The 16,520-nt window shown below is 41.0% G+C and overlaps 2 protein-coding genes across 3 annotated transcripts in view; one reads left to right on the top strand and one right to left on the bottom strand.

The window, feature by feature from the left end:
* Positions 1 to 9,901, top strand: part of LOC103464387 (protein Dok-7-like) — a 24,856-nt gene extending 14,955 nt beyond the window's left edge. Inside the window, exons 7-12 of one of the 2 annotated variants that reach the window (XM_008408441.3) lie at positions 2,736 to 2,846; positions 3,485 to 4,341; positions 7,277 to 7,331; positions 7,510 to 7,641; positions 7,963 to 8,172; positions 8,761 to 9,901. In XM_008408441.3, coding sequence (XP_008406663.1) covers positions 2,736 to 2,846; positions 3,485 to 4,341; positions 7,277 to 7,331; positions 7,510 to 7,641; positions 7,963 to 8,172; positions 8,761 to 8,897 — 1,502 coding nt within the window. In that variant the 3' untranslated portion in view covers positions 8,898 to 9,901. The remainder of the gene's footprint in view (positions 1 to 2,735; positions 2,847 to 3,484; positions 4,342 to 7,276; positions 7,332 to 7,509; positions 7,642 to 7,962; positions 8,173 to 8,760) is intronic. The other variant, XM_008408451.3, reaches the window with a different exon arrangement.
* The window catches only part of lrpap1 (low density lipoprotein receptor-related protein associated protein 1), a 21,137-nt gene continuing 13,096 nt past the window's right edge, over positions 8,480 to 16,520 (bottom strand). Inside the window, exons 5-8 of the mRNA XM_008408386.3 lie at positions 16,000 to 16,155; positions 12,190 to 12,272; positions 11,674 to 11,850; positions 8,480 to 10,468 (exon numbers count right to left, since the gene is read on the bottom strand). Of these exons, the coding sequence (XP_008406608.1) occupies positions 10,400 to 10,468; positions 11,674 to 11,850; positions 12,190 to 12,272; positions 16,000 to 16,155 (485 nt within the window). The 3' untranslated portion in view covers positions 8,480 to 10,399. The remainder of the gene's footprint in view (positions 10,469 to 11,673; positions 11,851 to 12,189; positions 12,273 to 15,999; positions 16,156 to 16,520) is intronic.

Genomic DNA, 16,520 nt, shown 5'->3' on the forward strand with positions numbered 1-16,520 from the left:
TGTGTTGCCCTGCGACAGACTGGCGACCTGTCCAGGGTGTACCCTGCCTCTCGCCCGAAACGTTAGCTGGAGATGGGCACCAGCAACCCTCCCGACCCCACTGAGGGACAAGGGTGCAAGAAAATGGATGGATGTTTCATGATTATGTTGCGAAAGCAACATAAGCAACATAATCATGTTGCTTTTGCAACAAAACATGTTGCTAAATGCTGAAGGAAATAATTTTCTACCAAAAAAAACAAACAAAACAAAAACAGGCTTTTAACAGGGAAACACACTTTTCTGCTAAAGACCTTCAGCCTCTTCGGTATGTGACCTCATGTGTCCTGTGACGGAGGTTTACTGCCTGTTCGGTTGCACACATGTAGCATTTGTGTCGAGGCGCCATGCAAACGGAAACACAACCCCCCGCCTGTCAGCAGGGAGATTAAGGGGTTGTGTTTCTGTGCGCGACTGATGTGCAATTGAAACATATTGTTGATTTCACAGGAGGGGGGCCTCAGGAGCTGATTGACACACTAAGGAGCTCCGTGGTGACGCCAGCACAGATTTAGCACTATGTGTTACAATCCACCTTCCCGAGTTTAAGCGTTTATGGTCTTTTTTGGTGCTAAACTTGCTGTGAGCATCTGTAATGGAGGAGAAATAAATATACAGATGGTTCAATTTGCTCACAAGGTCTCAGGAGGTATTAGGAGTTGTTATGTTGTCACCCACAAAAACTAAATAGCGACACAGGAGGTGTTTTTACTTCTTCTTAAAAAAATGTAAGACAAAAAGTACAGTTTTTTTTTTTTATCTTTCAATCCAAAATGAGTGCTGAATGTGCTCCGTGTATTTTAAAGTGTATTTTATTCTGCTTGTAATAGATCAACACGGCATCAAACTGCTGCAGGTCAGCATATGCTTTTCTGCTGATTCTCTCACTACTAAGTTTGGTTTCATGCACATACATTATGTTTAGAACGGTTACTAAAATGCAAAACAGGTATTTAACATTGTGAGAGCGAAGCCTCTTTTTTTTTTCTCTCTCTCTTCTTCAGCCAAACAACATGTAGACTTTGCAGGATGATTTAGAAATATTCAGGCGCATCTCAAACTATTGGGAACGTCATTAAAAAGTTCCAGATTTTTGGTACTAACTTCTGAGAGTGAAACTATATTTACAGATTCATTACACAATGAGTGAAATATTTGAAATTGCCAGCATTTGCATGGCACTTTATAGTCTAAGTATCTATCTAAGTATTTATCTATTCCTTATTTTTATTTTTGATAATGTATAACTGATTAATTATCTCAGCAATTTTGAATATTCTAAAAAAAGATAAAAAGCTGAGCAAACTTCCAAAGAGAGTAAATATTTGTTGTACTAGATTTATTTAAGTGTCGACCCACCTTGAATCAGTGTTCTCTGAATCCTACATCACACGGTGCCGAGAATAAGCTATAATTAGCGTTAAGCAGCAAAGTTAGCAGATGTTACCTGACCCTGCGCATAGCGTAGTGAAGAAACCTGGCATCTGATCTGCAGCAGTAGCTGTCGTCCAGAGGCACAGATCCAGGAGGCTGATGACACGTACGCTCTGTGACCTGCAGCAGCATGAGCTCACAGGCACGGCTCAGCATGTGTGTGTGTGTGTGTCAGGGATTAGTTGTGTAATTAGTTGGGTTTTACTTCAAGTTTTAGTCTAAATTAGATGGTTATTAGTTGGGACATGCTGGTCACATTTACACTCAGCGGAGCAATATTTTAGAAGAATGATGTAACATCTCAACTTTAGCCTTAACTTTATTGAAACACTTAATACGTTGGGGAAAAAAATTGATTTTCTCAAAGAAGGTAAAGCTACACGATCTTGTGGAATCATAGTGATAAAGAGGTAATATGGACTGGAAGGCCATATCATGCCACAATATGAATAGATAAAAAAAAAACCAACAACATTTATTATACTGTTGTAATACAGTCTGCAGTGGTAACATTTCATTCTAGTCATTTAAGCTTTTTAAATTGAGCAAAGTGCTGAATATCCTTTCAGTTTCGCTTTAGTGTGGTTGACATGGTGCTTTGAGCATTTTGCTCTGCTACAATAAATTTGTTTGTTTTTTAATGTATATTTCATGTGAGAGACCAACATGAATTAGTGTATAACTGTGATGTGAAAGAAAAAAAAAAGACTCCATGGTTTAAAAAAAAAAAAAAAGTAATCCAGTCGTGTTCTGCTCTGAGTCAACACTTATCTAGCAGCTTTGCATATCTGGAGACTGAAGTTTCTCCCATCCTGGCATCCCACCTTCATCTCAGAGTCAACATGAAGTTTCCCATCTCACCACAGATTATTGACTGGATTTAGGGCTGGACTTTGACTGGGGAACTTTGCTTTGATTTCAATCATTCCTTTGTGTTTGGTGAAGCTAATTTTCCAGAAGGTGAACTTTGAACCCAGTCCCAGATGTTTTTGCAGCTTCTAACCCAGCAGCTACCAACTGTGGTCTTCCTGCCTCTTTTTAATGAATCCCGGCCTCAAACACATGAATCAAATGGCTTGATTACCTCCTCTGCATGCAGTCCTCTTGTGCAGAGGTCTGGTGATGAGCTGTTCATTTGCTTCAGGTGTGCAGAGAAGCATCTAAAAAAAAAAAAAAAAAGCACCCAAAGACCAGAGTGAGTTGTCCTGTATCAGTTGGACCTTTCTTCTCATTGTCTTTTTGTTCTTTTACTGCATAAACAGCAGGTCGGGATGCGGACCCCGCCTCCGCAGAGAAACGGATCAGCCAGGAGACCTGCGAGCTGGAGAAGAGACTCAGCATGTTGTCTCAGTGCAGCCTGGCCAGCAGCTCATGTAAGTCCTGCTGTAAACCTTCTCTTTGGGTTTTAAACCAACAGCTCATGAGCTGTTTTGGAGCTTAGGATGTAACTCTGACATTCATACCGTTCTACATATCGCTAATCTATTCATCATCTGTCCATCCTCAGAGTGTGGAGACATTTTTGTCTGAATTATGTGTGTGTTAGTCATCTGTGAAGAGGTCCTTGATGAAACTTAAAATAGAATTTCTTTGATTTTATCTGAAATGTAATGGACAAAGAAAAGAAGATAATAATTAAAAGGAAATGAGAACGGAGGAGGGGAGAGAGAGAAGCACAGAGGGAGAACACAAGTCAAAACCTTGAAGTCTGCCTCTAAACTTGCAGAAAGAGGAAAAAAAAAAACGAGAAACTACAACTACAAACATATGTATATATAAAAATAACTGTACATAGTAATGCAAAATGTACTTAGCGGAAAATGCAGCCCAACTGAGAGTGTATCTGACAAACAGCTGAATCTAAATACTGGAGTGTGTGGAAATGACAAGAGCTAAACTTCATCCTGCAGGATCAGTCATTTGAAAACAGCATCAATGTTTACTTTTCTCTCAGTCGGTGTGGTTACCCACCTCTTCATCTAAACCTGTTTGGCTTTCTTCTCCTCTCCAGCCTCCACTTACAGCTGCAGCACATCTGTTGCCGGGGACGACCACAGCTTCTCCAGCTCCTCATCCAGTCAGTCGGATGCAAGTTACGGAAACAGGTTTCCGTTCTGGGCGGAGCCCCCGGTCAGATCGCACCTTTCCAACGAGACGTCGTCGAGCTCCTCCACGCTGAAGGCTTTGACCCGGTCAGACGACAGACTGTACGGCGCTGCCAGGGACGGCTCAGGGAGCCATCAGTCTTCTGCGCAGCGCCAACCTTGGGGGCTTAATGACTGCGACCGCCAGAGCTCCTTAGACAGTGGGATTGGAATAGCGACAGGCAGTCAGTCATCGTATTCTGGGAGCTATTCTTCATGCAATGGGAGTCTGGACATGGCCAGCCGAGGAGGAGGAGGAAGAGAGGACGATGAGTCAGTGGTCAGCCCTCCTGCTCCTTTCAATCCCCCTTCTTCACCTCCTCCAATGCCTCCTTCATCACCTTTTCAGCCCACGGTCGTTCCGGAGCGCACATGCCCATCCAGGTGCGCCTCCCAAGCATCTCGCAGACACAGCGCTGAGTACCAGATCCCCAGCCTGCTCAGACGGTGGTATGACACGCCCAGGAGTCTTCTTCAGGCCCTGACGCTGAGGGAACCATCTGCCCAGAAAGCTCCACCAGACCTGGGAGGCAAGGCCTGCGCCGGCGGCGGTCAGGAACAGATGTTAATGAGAGGTCCCAGTAAACTGAGGGCTCAGTGTCAGTGGATGATGCAGCGCTCACACTCCTGGGGCAGTGAGAAGGCGCCCCCTGTGGACAGTGAAGGAGGGTCCTCACCCAGGGCCCAGGCGGCCTCAAGCAGCTCGGTTCCAGCAGAAACGCAGGTACCAGGAGGCTCGAACTTTCTCATTTTCTCCTTCTGAGATCCGTTTTGCCACTAAACGATGAAACGGAGCCAGCCGTTTATTTCTTAGGACGTTAATAAAAAAGGAGAACCGGGTAGATGAGGCGGAGATTGCTTCTCAAGAGACGCTGCGAAATGAATACTAGTAAGCCGGTAAAGAAAAAGAAAATCATAAAAAGCCATTTAACTAGTTCTATACATCTTCATTTGCATTCACCGTTTTCCTTACACATCACAATAACAATTATTGAACTTTTTCCACATTTTGTCACATTGCAATCATAAACTTTAGTGCATTTAATTGGAATATCTATATGATGGTTGGAATTAAATGCATTCATTTGAAAGAAAAATATGTTATACTGCATATTTTAAAAGTGTTTGACAAACCACAGTCTGAAACACGTGTAGTGCATTTGTATTCAGCCCCTCTGACTCAACACGTTGGACTGGTCTCTACCAATCCAACCCAGTCTTAAGTCTTCTGCTGCCTCTAACCAGTTTAATTCTAGGATTATGCTGCATTTAGCCCCATTGATTTCTGATCAGCTTCCTTTTTATTGCAAAAAAATCGCCCTCACTCCCGTTGCACTAAACGGGTGCTCGAAATCTCACGAGTCAAAGACATACGAGACTCGGGTCTTACAACCAGAGTTGAGCCTTTGAGACGAGAGAAGAAAATCTTTGAGTAACAAGAAATGACAGCCAGCTGCTTTCTGTTCTATCATTCAAAATAACAAAACAGTCAAAGTCATTTGTTTACATTCAACATGCTAAACCCTTGAATTGAACAACAGTGACCTTTCTTGCTATTTTAACTGAATCGTTTGATACAAGTAGGAGTGAAAGCTAAAATGCAATCATCACTAAAGACGACCATCACCTATATTCCCTGCAGCCAGTTCAATATCAGATTCAATAAATTCAAACATCAGATTAGCTGTAGAGGAGTAAACATGAGATAAAACATCTTGTAGGTGGTGGAGCGCATGTTTAAGCAGCGTGGGCAGCATTTAGTTAGATACGGAGTGTTGAAGTAGCCCCAATGCTCCAAAAAAAACCCCAGAAACACAGATTACATGTTATCTGCTGTGAGGAAACGGGGGCGACTCTTTAGTGTCATTCTGCTGTCTGATTTCAGGTCGGAGTAAGAAATACATGAGGAAAGAGACGGGAACTGGCAAATATTTGCGTTTCCTGACATGATAGCCTGTCTCTTTGTCTACATGTCTGTCCTTTCATCCATCCCTTTGTTCCCTTTTCCATCTGTCTCTCAGTCTCTGTCCATTCCTCTGTCAGTCTATCGTTTCACCACTTCATTCATCCACCTGTCAGTCAGTCAGTCTTTCTGCAATTATGACATGAAAAGCGTGTGGGCACCCCGTTTAGAGACGATACACAACAGGTTACTGTTCAGAAATCGTGTTGACATTCTTCAAGCCGCTTCCAGGGATGTTTGATTCTCACACTGAAAGTTTGGACAGTCAACTATCTGGTCCGAATGACTTTGGATGTCTTTGGTCAGAGAACCGTGTGTAGAGACATGCTGAGTAGATCCAAGCTCCGCACAGAGGTGACAGTAAAACAAAGCCAAGTATTTTTAATGTTCTGAGGTAACTGAGCTGAAGCACAGAAGTAAGAGGCCTATTATTATTAGTATAGGTGTCCATCACCAGCCCGCCTGCTGGTCCGTGTTGTTTTCTCTTTGATATGTGTCTGAAACCTGAAAAGCTCCCAGACGACATCCCCCGCGCTGCGGCTAATTAATTCTCCGCTGGGTTTGTGAGCAGAGGCTTCTTCTTGTTGCCGAGAAAACTCATCGGAGCGGAAGCGCGGCGAGTTTTTTTTATTAATTAATTAATTTTTCCCCCTAATCATTTGTGTGAGCGTGCGTTTTGTGTTTGTTAAACCGAACGTGTGAGAGGGGAAGCAAAAGGTGACTGAAGGAGTAAATGAGAGGTGATGAAACTGCCAGAAAGTCCTGCCGAATGAAACACGGATGACTTTTCTTTGTTTCTCGTTCCTCAAGTGTCAGAACTTTGTCAGAATGAAACAAACCTTCGCATCCCGACTCCATAAGCGGCGTAGCGTCTCTAAAGACAAACTGTGACACATGATGTAACTGAAGACCTGGCTGGTTGCCTCATTACAGGCTGTGGGGAGGAGAAAATGGTGAAACTGGCTCGCTGTCAGACACTTCTCCAGGAGAGGGCCGCCACCCTTTTGTCTCCCATCTGCCACCTCTGAAGATGTCAGCGCCGCCTCTAAACTCTGTAGCATCCTCTCTTCTTCACCTCCTGCCCTCCTCTTCCTCACTGTTGTTGCTCCTCTATTAATTCATTTTGAAGCCTCTTTGTCTGCAGCAGTTGTCTCCCTCCTACTGTCCGTCTAGCCGACTGAGTATGAGGAAAAAACAATTTACTGCCTTGACTAAAGTGCTCGTCTGTCTGCTCTGTTTGGTTTATATTACATTACACCTCAGCTTCAAAGAGTGTAAAAAAAAAAGAGCTCTTATAAGTAATCGCCCTAAATGATGATGAAAGATGCTCTTGCACATTGTTCAGCCTGTACTTTAGGCCTCTGACTCATCATTATATACTTCGTTTCAGACAGAAAATATGAGCCACATAAAAACAAAAAACTCAACACAAAGTTGAAAAAGGTTTTCTGTAGAGGCTCTAACACCAGTTTTTTTTTATTTTTATTTTTTATGTTTCCTGAATGGTATCATACCCTGAGACAAAACTAAAATCTCACCAGCATAAGGGCATAATAAAAGTGTATGCCACACTTTTGAGATTTTTATTTGTAAAACAATGGAAACTGTCTTTCACTTTGCTGTTGATGGCATGATGCATATTTCTCCCAATTTCTTCCAACATGTTTTTCTTTTCATCTCAATTCATTTCTTCTAGGAACATGGCTCCTTATTAACAGATCTTTCTTCTGTCTTTTCGACCAAGACACAAGGTGCGTAGCATGAACTGTTTATGTACTCTAACATATTTACTAGTTTTTGATTAAGTTAAGAGAAAAGATTTTTTAAAAGCTGCACTTCATTTTAATTAAATCTTCTATTAGTTCATGGCTGTGTTCGATGACCTCAATCCAAATGGATGTCACAAACTGTTGCCAAACTCTTGTGCAGGAGAGACACACGGAGACGGTGAGGGCGTTGAGGTCAAAGGTCTGGATAGGACGATGTCCGGTTCACCACCTTCAGCTCCTCCTCCACCTCCTCCGCTAACGCTTAGTACGCTCAGAACGATATCAGCATGTGGTAAATAAAAAGTCTTTTTTTTTTTTTTTTTTGCTTAAAGTATTTTTTGTGTTAATTTTCTGAAATAAAATGCTGGGTTCAGGGTCAGAAACGGCTTGAGGAGCTGAAATAGAGCTGCTGCTTCCCTGCATTGAAAGGAGTCAGTTTATGCGATTCAGACATTTGATCAGGATTGATCAGATGATACTCTGGGAGTTTCCAGAGGAAGCTGGAGAGCATATCTGGGTCCCCCCCTCCCCCCCGACTTACTACATCTACAACCCAATCTTTGATAAGTTAATTATTAACGACGCAAACTTTGTTGACATGTTTTTTCTTCAGCTATGTTCCCATCTGTCCAAGAATCTCATCCGTCTCCATCCACTGGCCTTCACAGAGACTATGGTGGTAACTACGTTAACATCCCCTCTACTGCCCTTCAGGCCACGACTACAGAGCTGCTGTACTCGCAGCTGAACCTGCACAGCTCAGCTCATGAGTCCAGTCCATACAGAGCTGTGAGACATGACCTCCTGCAGCTCTACAGACACAGTAAGAACTAAACGAATCACAGGGTTTTTTTTCTCTCCCCTTTTCCTGAATGCACATTGTCGCTCCTGCCTTTTCCTGCAAAGCATTACCGCATGTGGATGTTAATTGATTATTGATTTGTTAGGAAATGTCAGCTACAGTAAAACAGATTGCCAACTGCATTGTGCCCTCGCTATTTTCTACAACCCTAAACTCCATTTACATCAATATCTCATTGACTAAAAGTGCATAAATACATGTTAAATTAATTTACTTTGAAAATCATGTTGAAAAGATGATTAAGTCAAATTAGCAAGGGACACATGGAGAAATTCAATACTCTTTTAATGGCAAAAGTGAAAATAAATTTTACTATTTAAAGTGAAAAAAATACATTTTCAACAGGTCAAACTAGATGCAATAATTCAGAAGTCATTTAAAAAAAATAAAAAAATCAACACAGAAACATGGAAACATTTATTTCCCAAGTTCCAGAACAAAAGTCCAGCCTAATCGAGTGTCAAGAAACAAATGCATGTTTCTCTAAATTTGTCTATCAATAAGTTAAAGGATGTTGTGTAAAATGACACCCAAACATTTCCCCCCCAGAAGATGACTCCATTAGGTACGCCCACCTCGACATCGCTGCCATGGAAACAGCTCAGAGAGTGGGGGCGGAGCATGTTCAGGGCAGAGAGGACAGGCTGACTCAGCTGGAGAGCAGGTGGCGAGGGCCACTGAACTGACTCTGCGACGCCCAACTCCAAAAGCACTTCAGAGTGGTTTTCCACCGCAGCCCGCTCCCAGTCGGTCGGACCGATCGCTGCTGCACTTACACACCCACAGGTTCACCGGCGCAGTCGTTTCCACAAGCAATTCATTCCACTACAAGCAAGAAAATGTGTGGGAGGTCTTTCTGCTGCCGTCGTCTTGTAAAGTGCAACTTGTTTTTTAAATTAGTGTTTGACAGAAATTTGACTGCATGGCACTTAACTTAAGGAATTTAGTTTGTTTTTTACGCCAGGTTGGCACATTTGTTAAAAACTGACGTAATTAGGAAGGAACGGCACCAAAGTCATGGTTGATTTAGACAAACAAAAGCAGGGTGCCATGATGTGTTGAGCTGAGATGACATTTATAAACAGCCGCCGTTAGAGTTTGCAGCAGGATGTGATCTCACAATGAGATCAAGCCCTCCTCGTTGCACTGAAACCAACAATCGACTGTAAAGAGTCCCAACTCGCCGAGCTATCATTCCGCATCAAAGTGGCGAAGCGTTCGATTGAAATAAGCGGCTTAGAGTTGGATCCCCGGTGCAAATGACATTAATCCGAGCCCATGTGGGCCGAGCAGGACACGGCTGAGCAATCAGCCGGTCGCTGACATTATTCATCACAGCAATCAATGGTTCTGCTGCAGTGGCTCTCGGAGGGGAGCCGCGGCTGAATGGGGGGGAAAGCGCAATTTGGGTTTCAGCTGCTCCTGCTTTCTAACACAAGAAGCGATTTGATATTTGGCGAATTCAAATTACAGCTACAGTTTTCTACCTAATGTCTCTGTGGAAAAAACAAGATGATGTGTGATGAACATATAATAATGTTACTTCTGTAGGACTTGTAAATATTAGCTGCTTGTTTTCCAAAAAAAAAGAAAAAAAACCTTTACTAGAGATTATATATTTTTTAAAACCTCAGTTGTGCATATTGGCATGTTTTTTTGTGAATATTAAAGATTTACTGGTTGTTCTCTACATTTTTGATTGATCATTTTTAACACTTTTGCATAATTTCAATAAACCGACCTACAACTGCCAACAGTAGCAGCAGCACAAATACCAGTCTTAATATTTAATTTTCACAATTAATTACAAATGCAGAAAAACACAACATTGTTGCCCTTATTTCACCAACCAGATCTGGCAGAAGTAAAGGAGTAGTGCCACATTTTTAGTTTTAGGTACCAAAACTGGTTTTCCACATTTGCTTCATTTATCATACAATTACAACAGAAAATTTTAGTAATTATTTCATTAGTTACTCATTTCATTTGATCAGTTTACTAAAAAAAGTGAAAGTTTGTCGGTCTGATCGGCAAACTTTGTATAAATCATTCATTCATTCAGCCAGTCACACAGTAAAAAAGAAAACCTCCCGTATCGTATTTTTCAGTAGCCGACAGGAATGATTCCCACAGTTCAAGCAGGGTGCAGTTCCATGATCCTCCAGTGGTGGCGATCAGGAGTCGAACCTCACAGCTCGTTGTGCTGCAGACCCTGACGGGAGATCTTATTGGACAAGTCCTGCATGTGTTTCTTCATCTGAAATCAGAGGCACACATTGGGCACAACTATTTCAGGACATGACGAATTATCAAAATAAGATGTTGAATTGTCAGAAATTGGATCAAAGAAAACCACAACACCAATGCTTTCACTTAGAGCTGACTTTCAATTGCAGCTTTCATGGGTCTCTGCATGTTTTCCACCAGCATTGCTGTTGGGTTCAGAGGATCATCTAATTAGTACCTCGTTAAGCAGAATGATGTACGCTTGTAATGGAGTACACACGCTGGAATACAATGAGGTCATTCATGTAGCGACGTTTATTACAAGACAAGGCTACATTGGTCTATTTTTCTGGAGCCAATGATAAAGATAACAGTGAGTAGTCTTATATCTCTGTAGTTTATAATGTCCAGCAGGAGGCAACTTATTTAGTTACAAAATTAGTCAAAATAGTGCAGTTTGGTGACAAAAAATCAACAGACCAGAAGGTAACGTTTGGTTAATCACATCTGTTTCTATAGAGTCTGGGAATGAAAATGTCAGTATTTTAACAAAATGACACCCACAGTATTAAAAAGGACAAGCTCTTCTATGATGACTGCTGACGGGCACCTGAGGGACACTCTGGTGGGAAACGGCCCCCTGTGGTTCCCACCAGAGTGTCGATGGCGCTATGGACCCAAATATGGGTTACAGCAAGTTACATTTGGAAACTTTTCAAATTTAACACACAGTTTGAGATTTCAGACATTACTGATCTATTTTTCACGTCTTTTTTTAGGTTTATTTCAGATCTCTTGTTTGAGATGAAAGATTTTATCTTCAACTTTTGTGTCATTTCTTTTTAGTAGTTTGGTTTTATAGAAGCCTACGTAATTTTGTTTCATCTGTGTTTTTATTTTAACTCATAAGAAGATAAAAAAAAAAGAAAATTTCATTTTAAAGGAAATAAAAGGTTTTATAAAGCCATCAGTTGTGTTATTGCTAGAGAAAAAGCACAGATGATTGATTTTAGGGACCGTTTTTCTGCTTTGTCATCTAGACCTTATAAAGCTGGGTCTGTTTTTATAAACGTTGCAAACTGAATTACAGGTATTAAATTCAGGAATCCTGAGTGAATAATTCATCGTAATAAACATGTTTGAAACAAAGGGTTTATAAAGCATACATCAGAAACAACGGTTCTGACTGCAGGGGTTCAAGAACTTCTCTTTACTTTATTGAACATCCTGTCTCACCTTGTATCCCATCTCTCTGGTCTTCTCGGAGAGTGTGTTGTACTTCTCCTGGTTCCTCTTGATGTGCTCTCTGTCTCCCAGAGACTCAACATGTCGCAGCTTCTGGTGAGACAGCTCCAGCTGCTCCTGGTAGTGGTTGTGCTTCTCCACCTTGGTCTCAAAGTGATGCAGCTCCTCCTGAATGAGTGGAGAGAAGATGGATATGAACTGAGCAGAGTGAGTTAGCCTTCAATTACATGGACAATGGAGCTGATAAACACTTCAAGCAGCGGATAAAGCAGAAATGTCACTGCAAACTCAAGCTGAATGTAGCCCTGTGATCCATCTGATCTTGGCTTCGATACAAAGTGAAGGGCAAAGTAATGCATCTAATCCTGCTTCTACCAAAGCAGCACTCGAGTTAAAAGTTAAACCTCTCGAGTTAAAATGAACGGGAGGGGGGAAAAAAAAGTTTCTACTAAGAGGCAGACTGACAAAATCCTCACAAAGCAACCTCGTAAGTGCTGTGAGCCTCACCTTGAGAGACTCCAGCTCATCTTTGCTGAGGTTTGCCCTCTTTGCAGCCTCCCACAGTTCAATCACACGCGGCTCCCGAAACACTGCAGAGCAACGACACACAGAAAGGTGAGGAGAGAAACTAAGGAGACGGTTTGGAGCGACAACGGCTCTGAAACGGAGACAAATGATGTTTTAATATGACAAAACAACATAGCTCACTTCTCACTTGTTCTTCACATCAACAATGAAGGAACAGCGTTTCCAAATACTCTCCAATTCAAAAATTTAGACATTAACTGAATAAAATAAAACATTTCTGTCCATTTTCCATTGTAAATATTAAAATTAACTGTTAATTTGCAATGCTGGGATAAAACCATCATCTCAAATTATCAAAATTAATCATATTGTTAGTGGGGAAATAAAAATTAATGGGAAAAGATGTTGCCATTTTACTAGTACACTTTGTCTCTGAAGTAGAATATGGAGATGTACTTTTCAGGTAAACTCAATTCTTATTGATCAAAAATGATAATTTAGGTTGTAGAAATATGTTATTAGGGGCTCTGATGGTGTTTAGACTTGCAGAGAAGGCCTTTCTGCATTTAGGTAGAAATTATTTTTACAACCAGAATACCTCATGTAAATAAGCCAGATATCAGTTTCGTAAAACATAGCAGCAGTGAACAGAAGCAGCTGAAAGTCTCAAAAACCTCAGTGTCCATGGTTGCCTCAGTATTCTGCCTGTTGAGTGGCTATGAGAGCTCTCTCTCTCTCTCCCCTCTCTCTCGCTCTCTCTCTCTCTCTCCCCTCTCTCTCGCTCTCTCTCTCTCTCTCTCTCTCGTAGCTGAGGCAGGAACCATGTTATCCCCATTCAACCACCTTCTATTATTATAAAAAGATTGATCATGACAGTGTTGACCAGAAAACGATCCACAGTCTGTTTGCTGAAGGTCGTCATTCTCTGCAGTTCTAGAAGATGTGTAACTTTACGTTTTGATTATTTATGTCTGTTACTTTTAAGGTTTGTTTTAAGAAATTCTGGTGATAAAATATTTCTTTATAATAAGAACTCAGCTTTATGGGTAGCCAGGCTTCAAGTAATACATCAGGCTTCCTGCTGATGAAAGGGATTAACGTTTCCCTCAAAATCACCTCCACATACTCCAGGACAATGAAGCTCAAGTTACTGCTGGTGGCTGTACAAAGTGTAAAGTGCTTTATTATCCTAAATGTATTTTTAATGTTCTATATAACTTCAACTATTGAGACTATATTGCAAGCAGCCATTTATTCTTCTCAGCTGTAAGGCATAAACAGATTTCATTATTTTACTAGAGAACTGATCAATCAAGATCAGAATCTGAGGAGTTTTCTCTTTATCGGTTCTGATCAATGACTGGCAGGTCAAATTTAGCCAATTACAACTAAGAACTTGTGCCAGTTTTAGTGAATAAATATATCAAGATGTTCTTCAGTGCACTCCGTTTTCAGTTTAATGAAAAGGCCGATAAAGGCTAGTGATGAATGCTTCAGTTTGTAAGTGCAGATCATTTCTTCATTCCCTCAATTTATGCGAGATTCAAACTGCTGCCAAGCTACCTGCAGGACATATTTACTACAACAGCAATAGAAAATAGCAAATAAATTTAGTTGTTGAATTAAAACTGTATTGGAAACGTCTCCACTGTGGTGCTAAGGGGAAAAAAAAAACAAAAACAAAAAAAACGCTCATAATTAATTATAAGCTAATTGATAAACAGCGCTGCGTAAATTATGTAGCGCCCTCTCACTTGCTCCCCACCTTCCTCCGTCTCTCTACGCACTCCTCAAACATGCTGTTGCAGTAAAAAGATTATATAAAAAAAATATCAGAAGGAAAAAGAGTCCCGTCTGTGTTTATTTGGATACAGAGAGTAAGATCCATGTGGTCCCTCAGGACACATTTAAAAACCAGATCGGAACGAGGCATTTCGAGCAGGACGCTTCAAATCCAACATCTCAGTACTGATGTTGATGCCGAGCCTTTGTAATACCAGACATTGTTATGTTGTGTTTTTTTGTTTACCGTAGTATTGGTGGCTTGTATACTTGTAACGTCATAAAGTGAATTGAATTGAAGTCACTCTGAAGGCCCAGGTACCAAATGCCCAAAACTGAACTAAATGTTGCAACAGTTTTACCGTAATTCTTTAATCACAACTTTTCTCACATGCTGCTATTCGCCAGTGTTTTTATATCCTTAGGTTCATCATAGGCCCCTAGCTTCTGCTTTCCTTCTCCTCACAAAGTACCATATAAATCTTGATCTTTTTAGAATCACTTTGCTATTTGTGACTTTCTAAAAGGCACATCATGTTCCGTACTGATGCCAGAGAACGGGAACCGTGGGCTACTTTCTTGAGTGCTTTGTGCTCGGTCTGTTCCTTTCACGCTTATTTTTTTACATATTTTCCCATCTTTGGGCTGAAACCCCAAACGACGGAAAAGGAAAACTTTCAAGCTTCATAAAACAAACAAACAAAAAAAATAATGCAACATTTTAGATGGTTTAAAGCAATAAAATTGAGGCCAGATGGAGGAACTAAAGAGGACATCATTGTGACAATGCCCTTGTTTTACATATAACCAATCTTAAAATCTTATCTCTTTTACAAGCTAGAACAGAGAAATAGAAATTATGATCATACAGGAAGCTTAGTGGTTATCGCCCAGTACCATAATAAAGGTTTTATGACTCAGATAAGACCAACCTGCATCGTAGTTGGTCTTCAAAGCTCATTAGAAATCCAGGAGTATCTAAGAATTACACCACAGAAAAGTAAGACCTTTATTTAAAAACTTATCGGAGCTTTTGTTTTGAAACACCAACAGAGTCACTCTTTTTCACACCTGGTTTAGATAAATTAGTAATGCGGAATCTAGTTTTATAAATACAAACTAATGAAAGACAGAACAGCCTGTAGAAGATATAAATCCACACTTCAAAGAGGATTCTCAGTGAAAATAAACCAGATTATACTGGCTGAACCAAGTGAAACTCCCCGTGCTCTGGAGGGAACCGACCTAAAACTAAGTCCTAAAACACTGACCGACATTTCCTGAAAGTAGACTGACGTTCTTATTAAAGTCACACTAATGTTGTTTGCAGGTTGTAGTATGGGGGCAAATTAAACTTAAATTGTTAAAACAAACAATCCTCATCAAAACTGCATCAATAAATTTGTGCACATGACTCTGTTCAAAGACTGTCCGTTCATTTCTTTGGCAAACGTCAATAAAGTTAATAAAATAAACTCTTTCATTTTATTATGGATTTATGCAGAAGTGCTTTCCAAGGCTACTTGGTCACCTTGAATCAAAGGCTTGGATCGAGTTTTCTGTGCACACTTCTTCGCTTTAACAAAACAAGAGGAGAAGAAAGAAAATACTAACCAACGTGGAATGGGACACGAGACCAGAACTACAACAGCAAAGACCTTCACCCAAAGTAGCCATCAGGCAACTGGAGCTTGCAAAGAAAAAAACTACAATGGATTCTGTGAGAAGAGCATGGATACACAAGTGGAAAAAGCTGCAAATCTTTAGGGAAAAAAAAGAAAGAAAAAACGCTAACTGGAACAAGGACAAACTGATTTACGTCAACGTTAGAACTTAGCTCTGAAAGCAGTTTAAAAAAAACACAAAAAAAACCTCAATTGTTTTCTATTGAAAACCAAGTTGAACTTCAACTAAAAGTTTCCAGACGAGCGTTACTATGATTACAAGTCTCTGTGAATAAAGAGTCAGGGTAAATGAGAAGCGAGACGTGTTTTGCTTCCTCCTCACCGCTGTCTTGAGAGAAACCCTCGTGGCTGATTTTGCGGAGGCGCTCGAAGCCGTGGTGGAGGCCTCTCATTTTCTCCTTCAGCTCCGTGTGCTTCTGCTGCAGCAGGTGCTCTTTGGTGTCGCCCTCCATGGGGGAGATCACGTTCTTGTGAATTTCTAAAGAGAGGGCAGGAGACAAGTGGGGGTGAGGAGGTGTTGGGGAGCGAGGTCAAGAAGAGACGAGTTAAAAAGGGGAAGAAACGACAGAGGGATGGAAATTAAAGCAAACAAGCGCTTGATGGGAGTTTTTGCAGAAGCTCTGAAATGGCATTGAAAGACAATTGGTCTGATCTTGTGATATTAAAATCAATTCCTCTGTAAGAGACGTGAGTCACCTATAAGTCTGGACTTACTGACTAACGCCGTCAGGTTATGAGATTCCCCGTCCATCTCATCTTCAAGGAGGAAAAACTCAAACAAAGGCCATAATAATAATACCAGCTGACATTTGGATCAAAAAGAGAAAAAAAGGGCAAACAAAA

The sequence above is a fragment of the Poecilia reticulata genome, chromosome 1 (genome assembly GCF_904066995.2).
Source record: "Poecilia reticulata chromosome 1, P_reticulata-male-v2, whole genome shotgun sequence".
Lineage (NCBI taxonomy): Eukaryota > Metazoa > Chordata > Actinopteri > Cyprinodontiformes > Poeciliidae > Poecilia > Poecilia reticulata.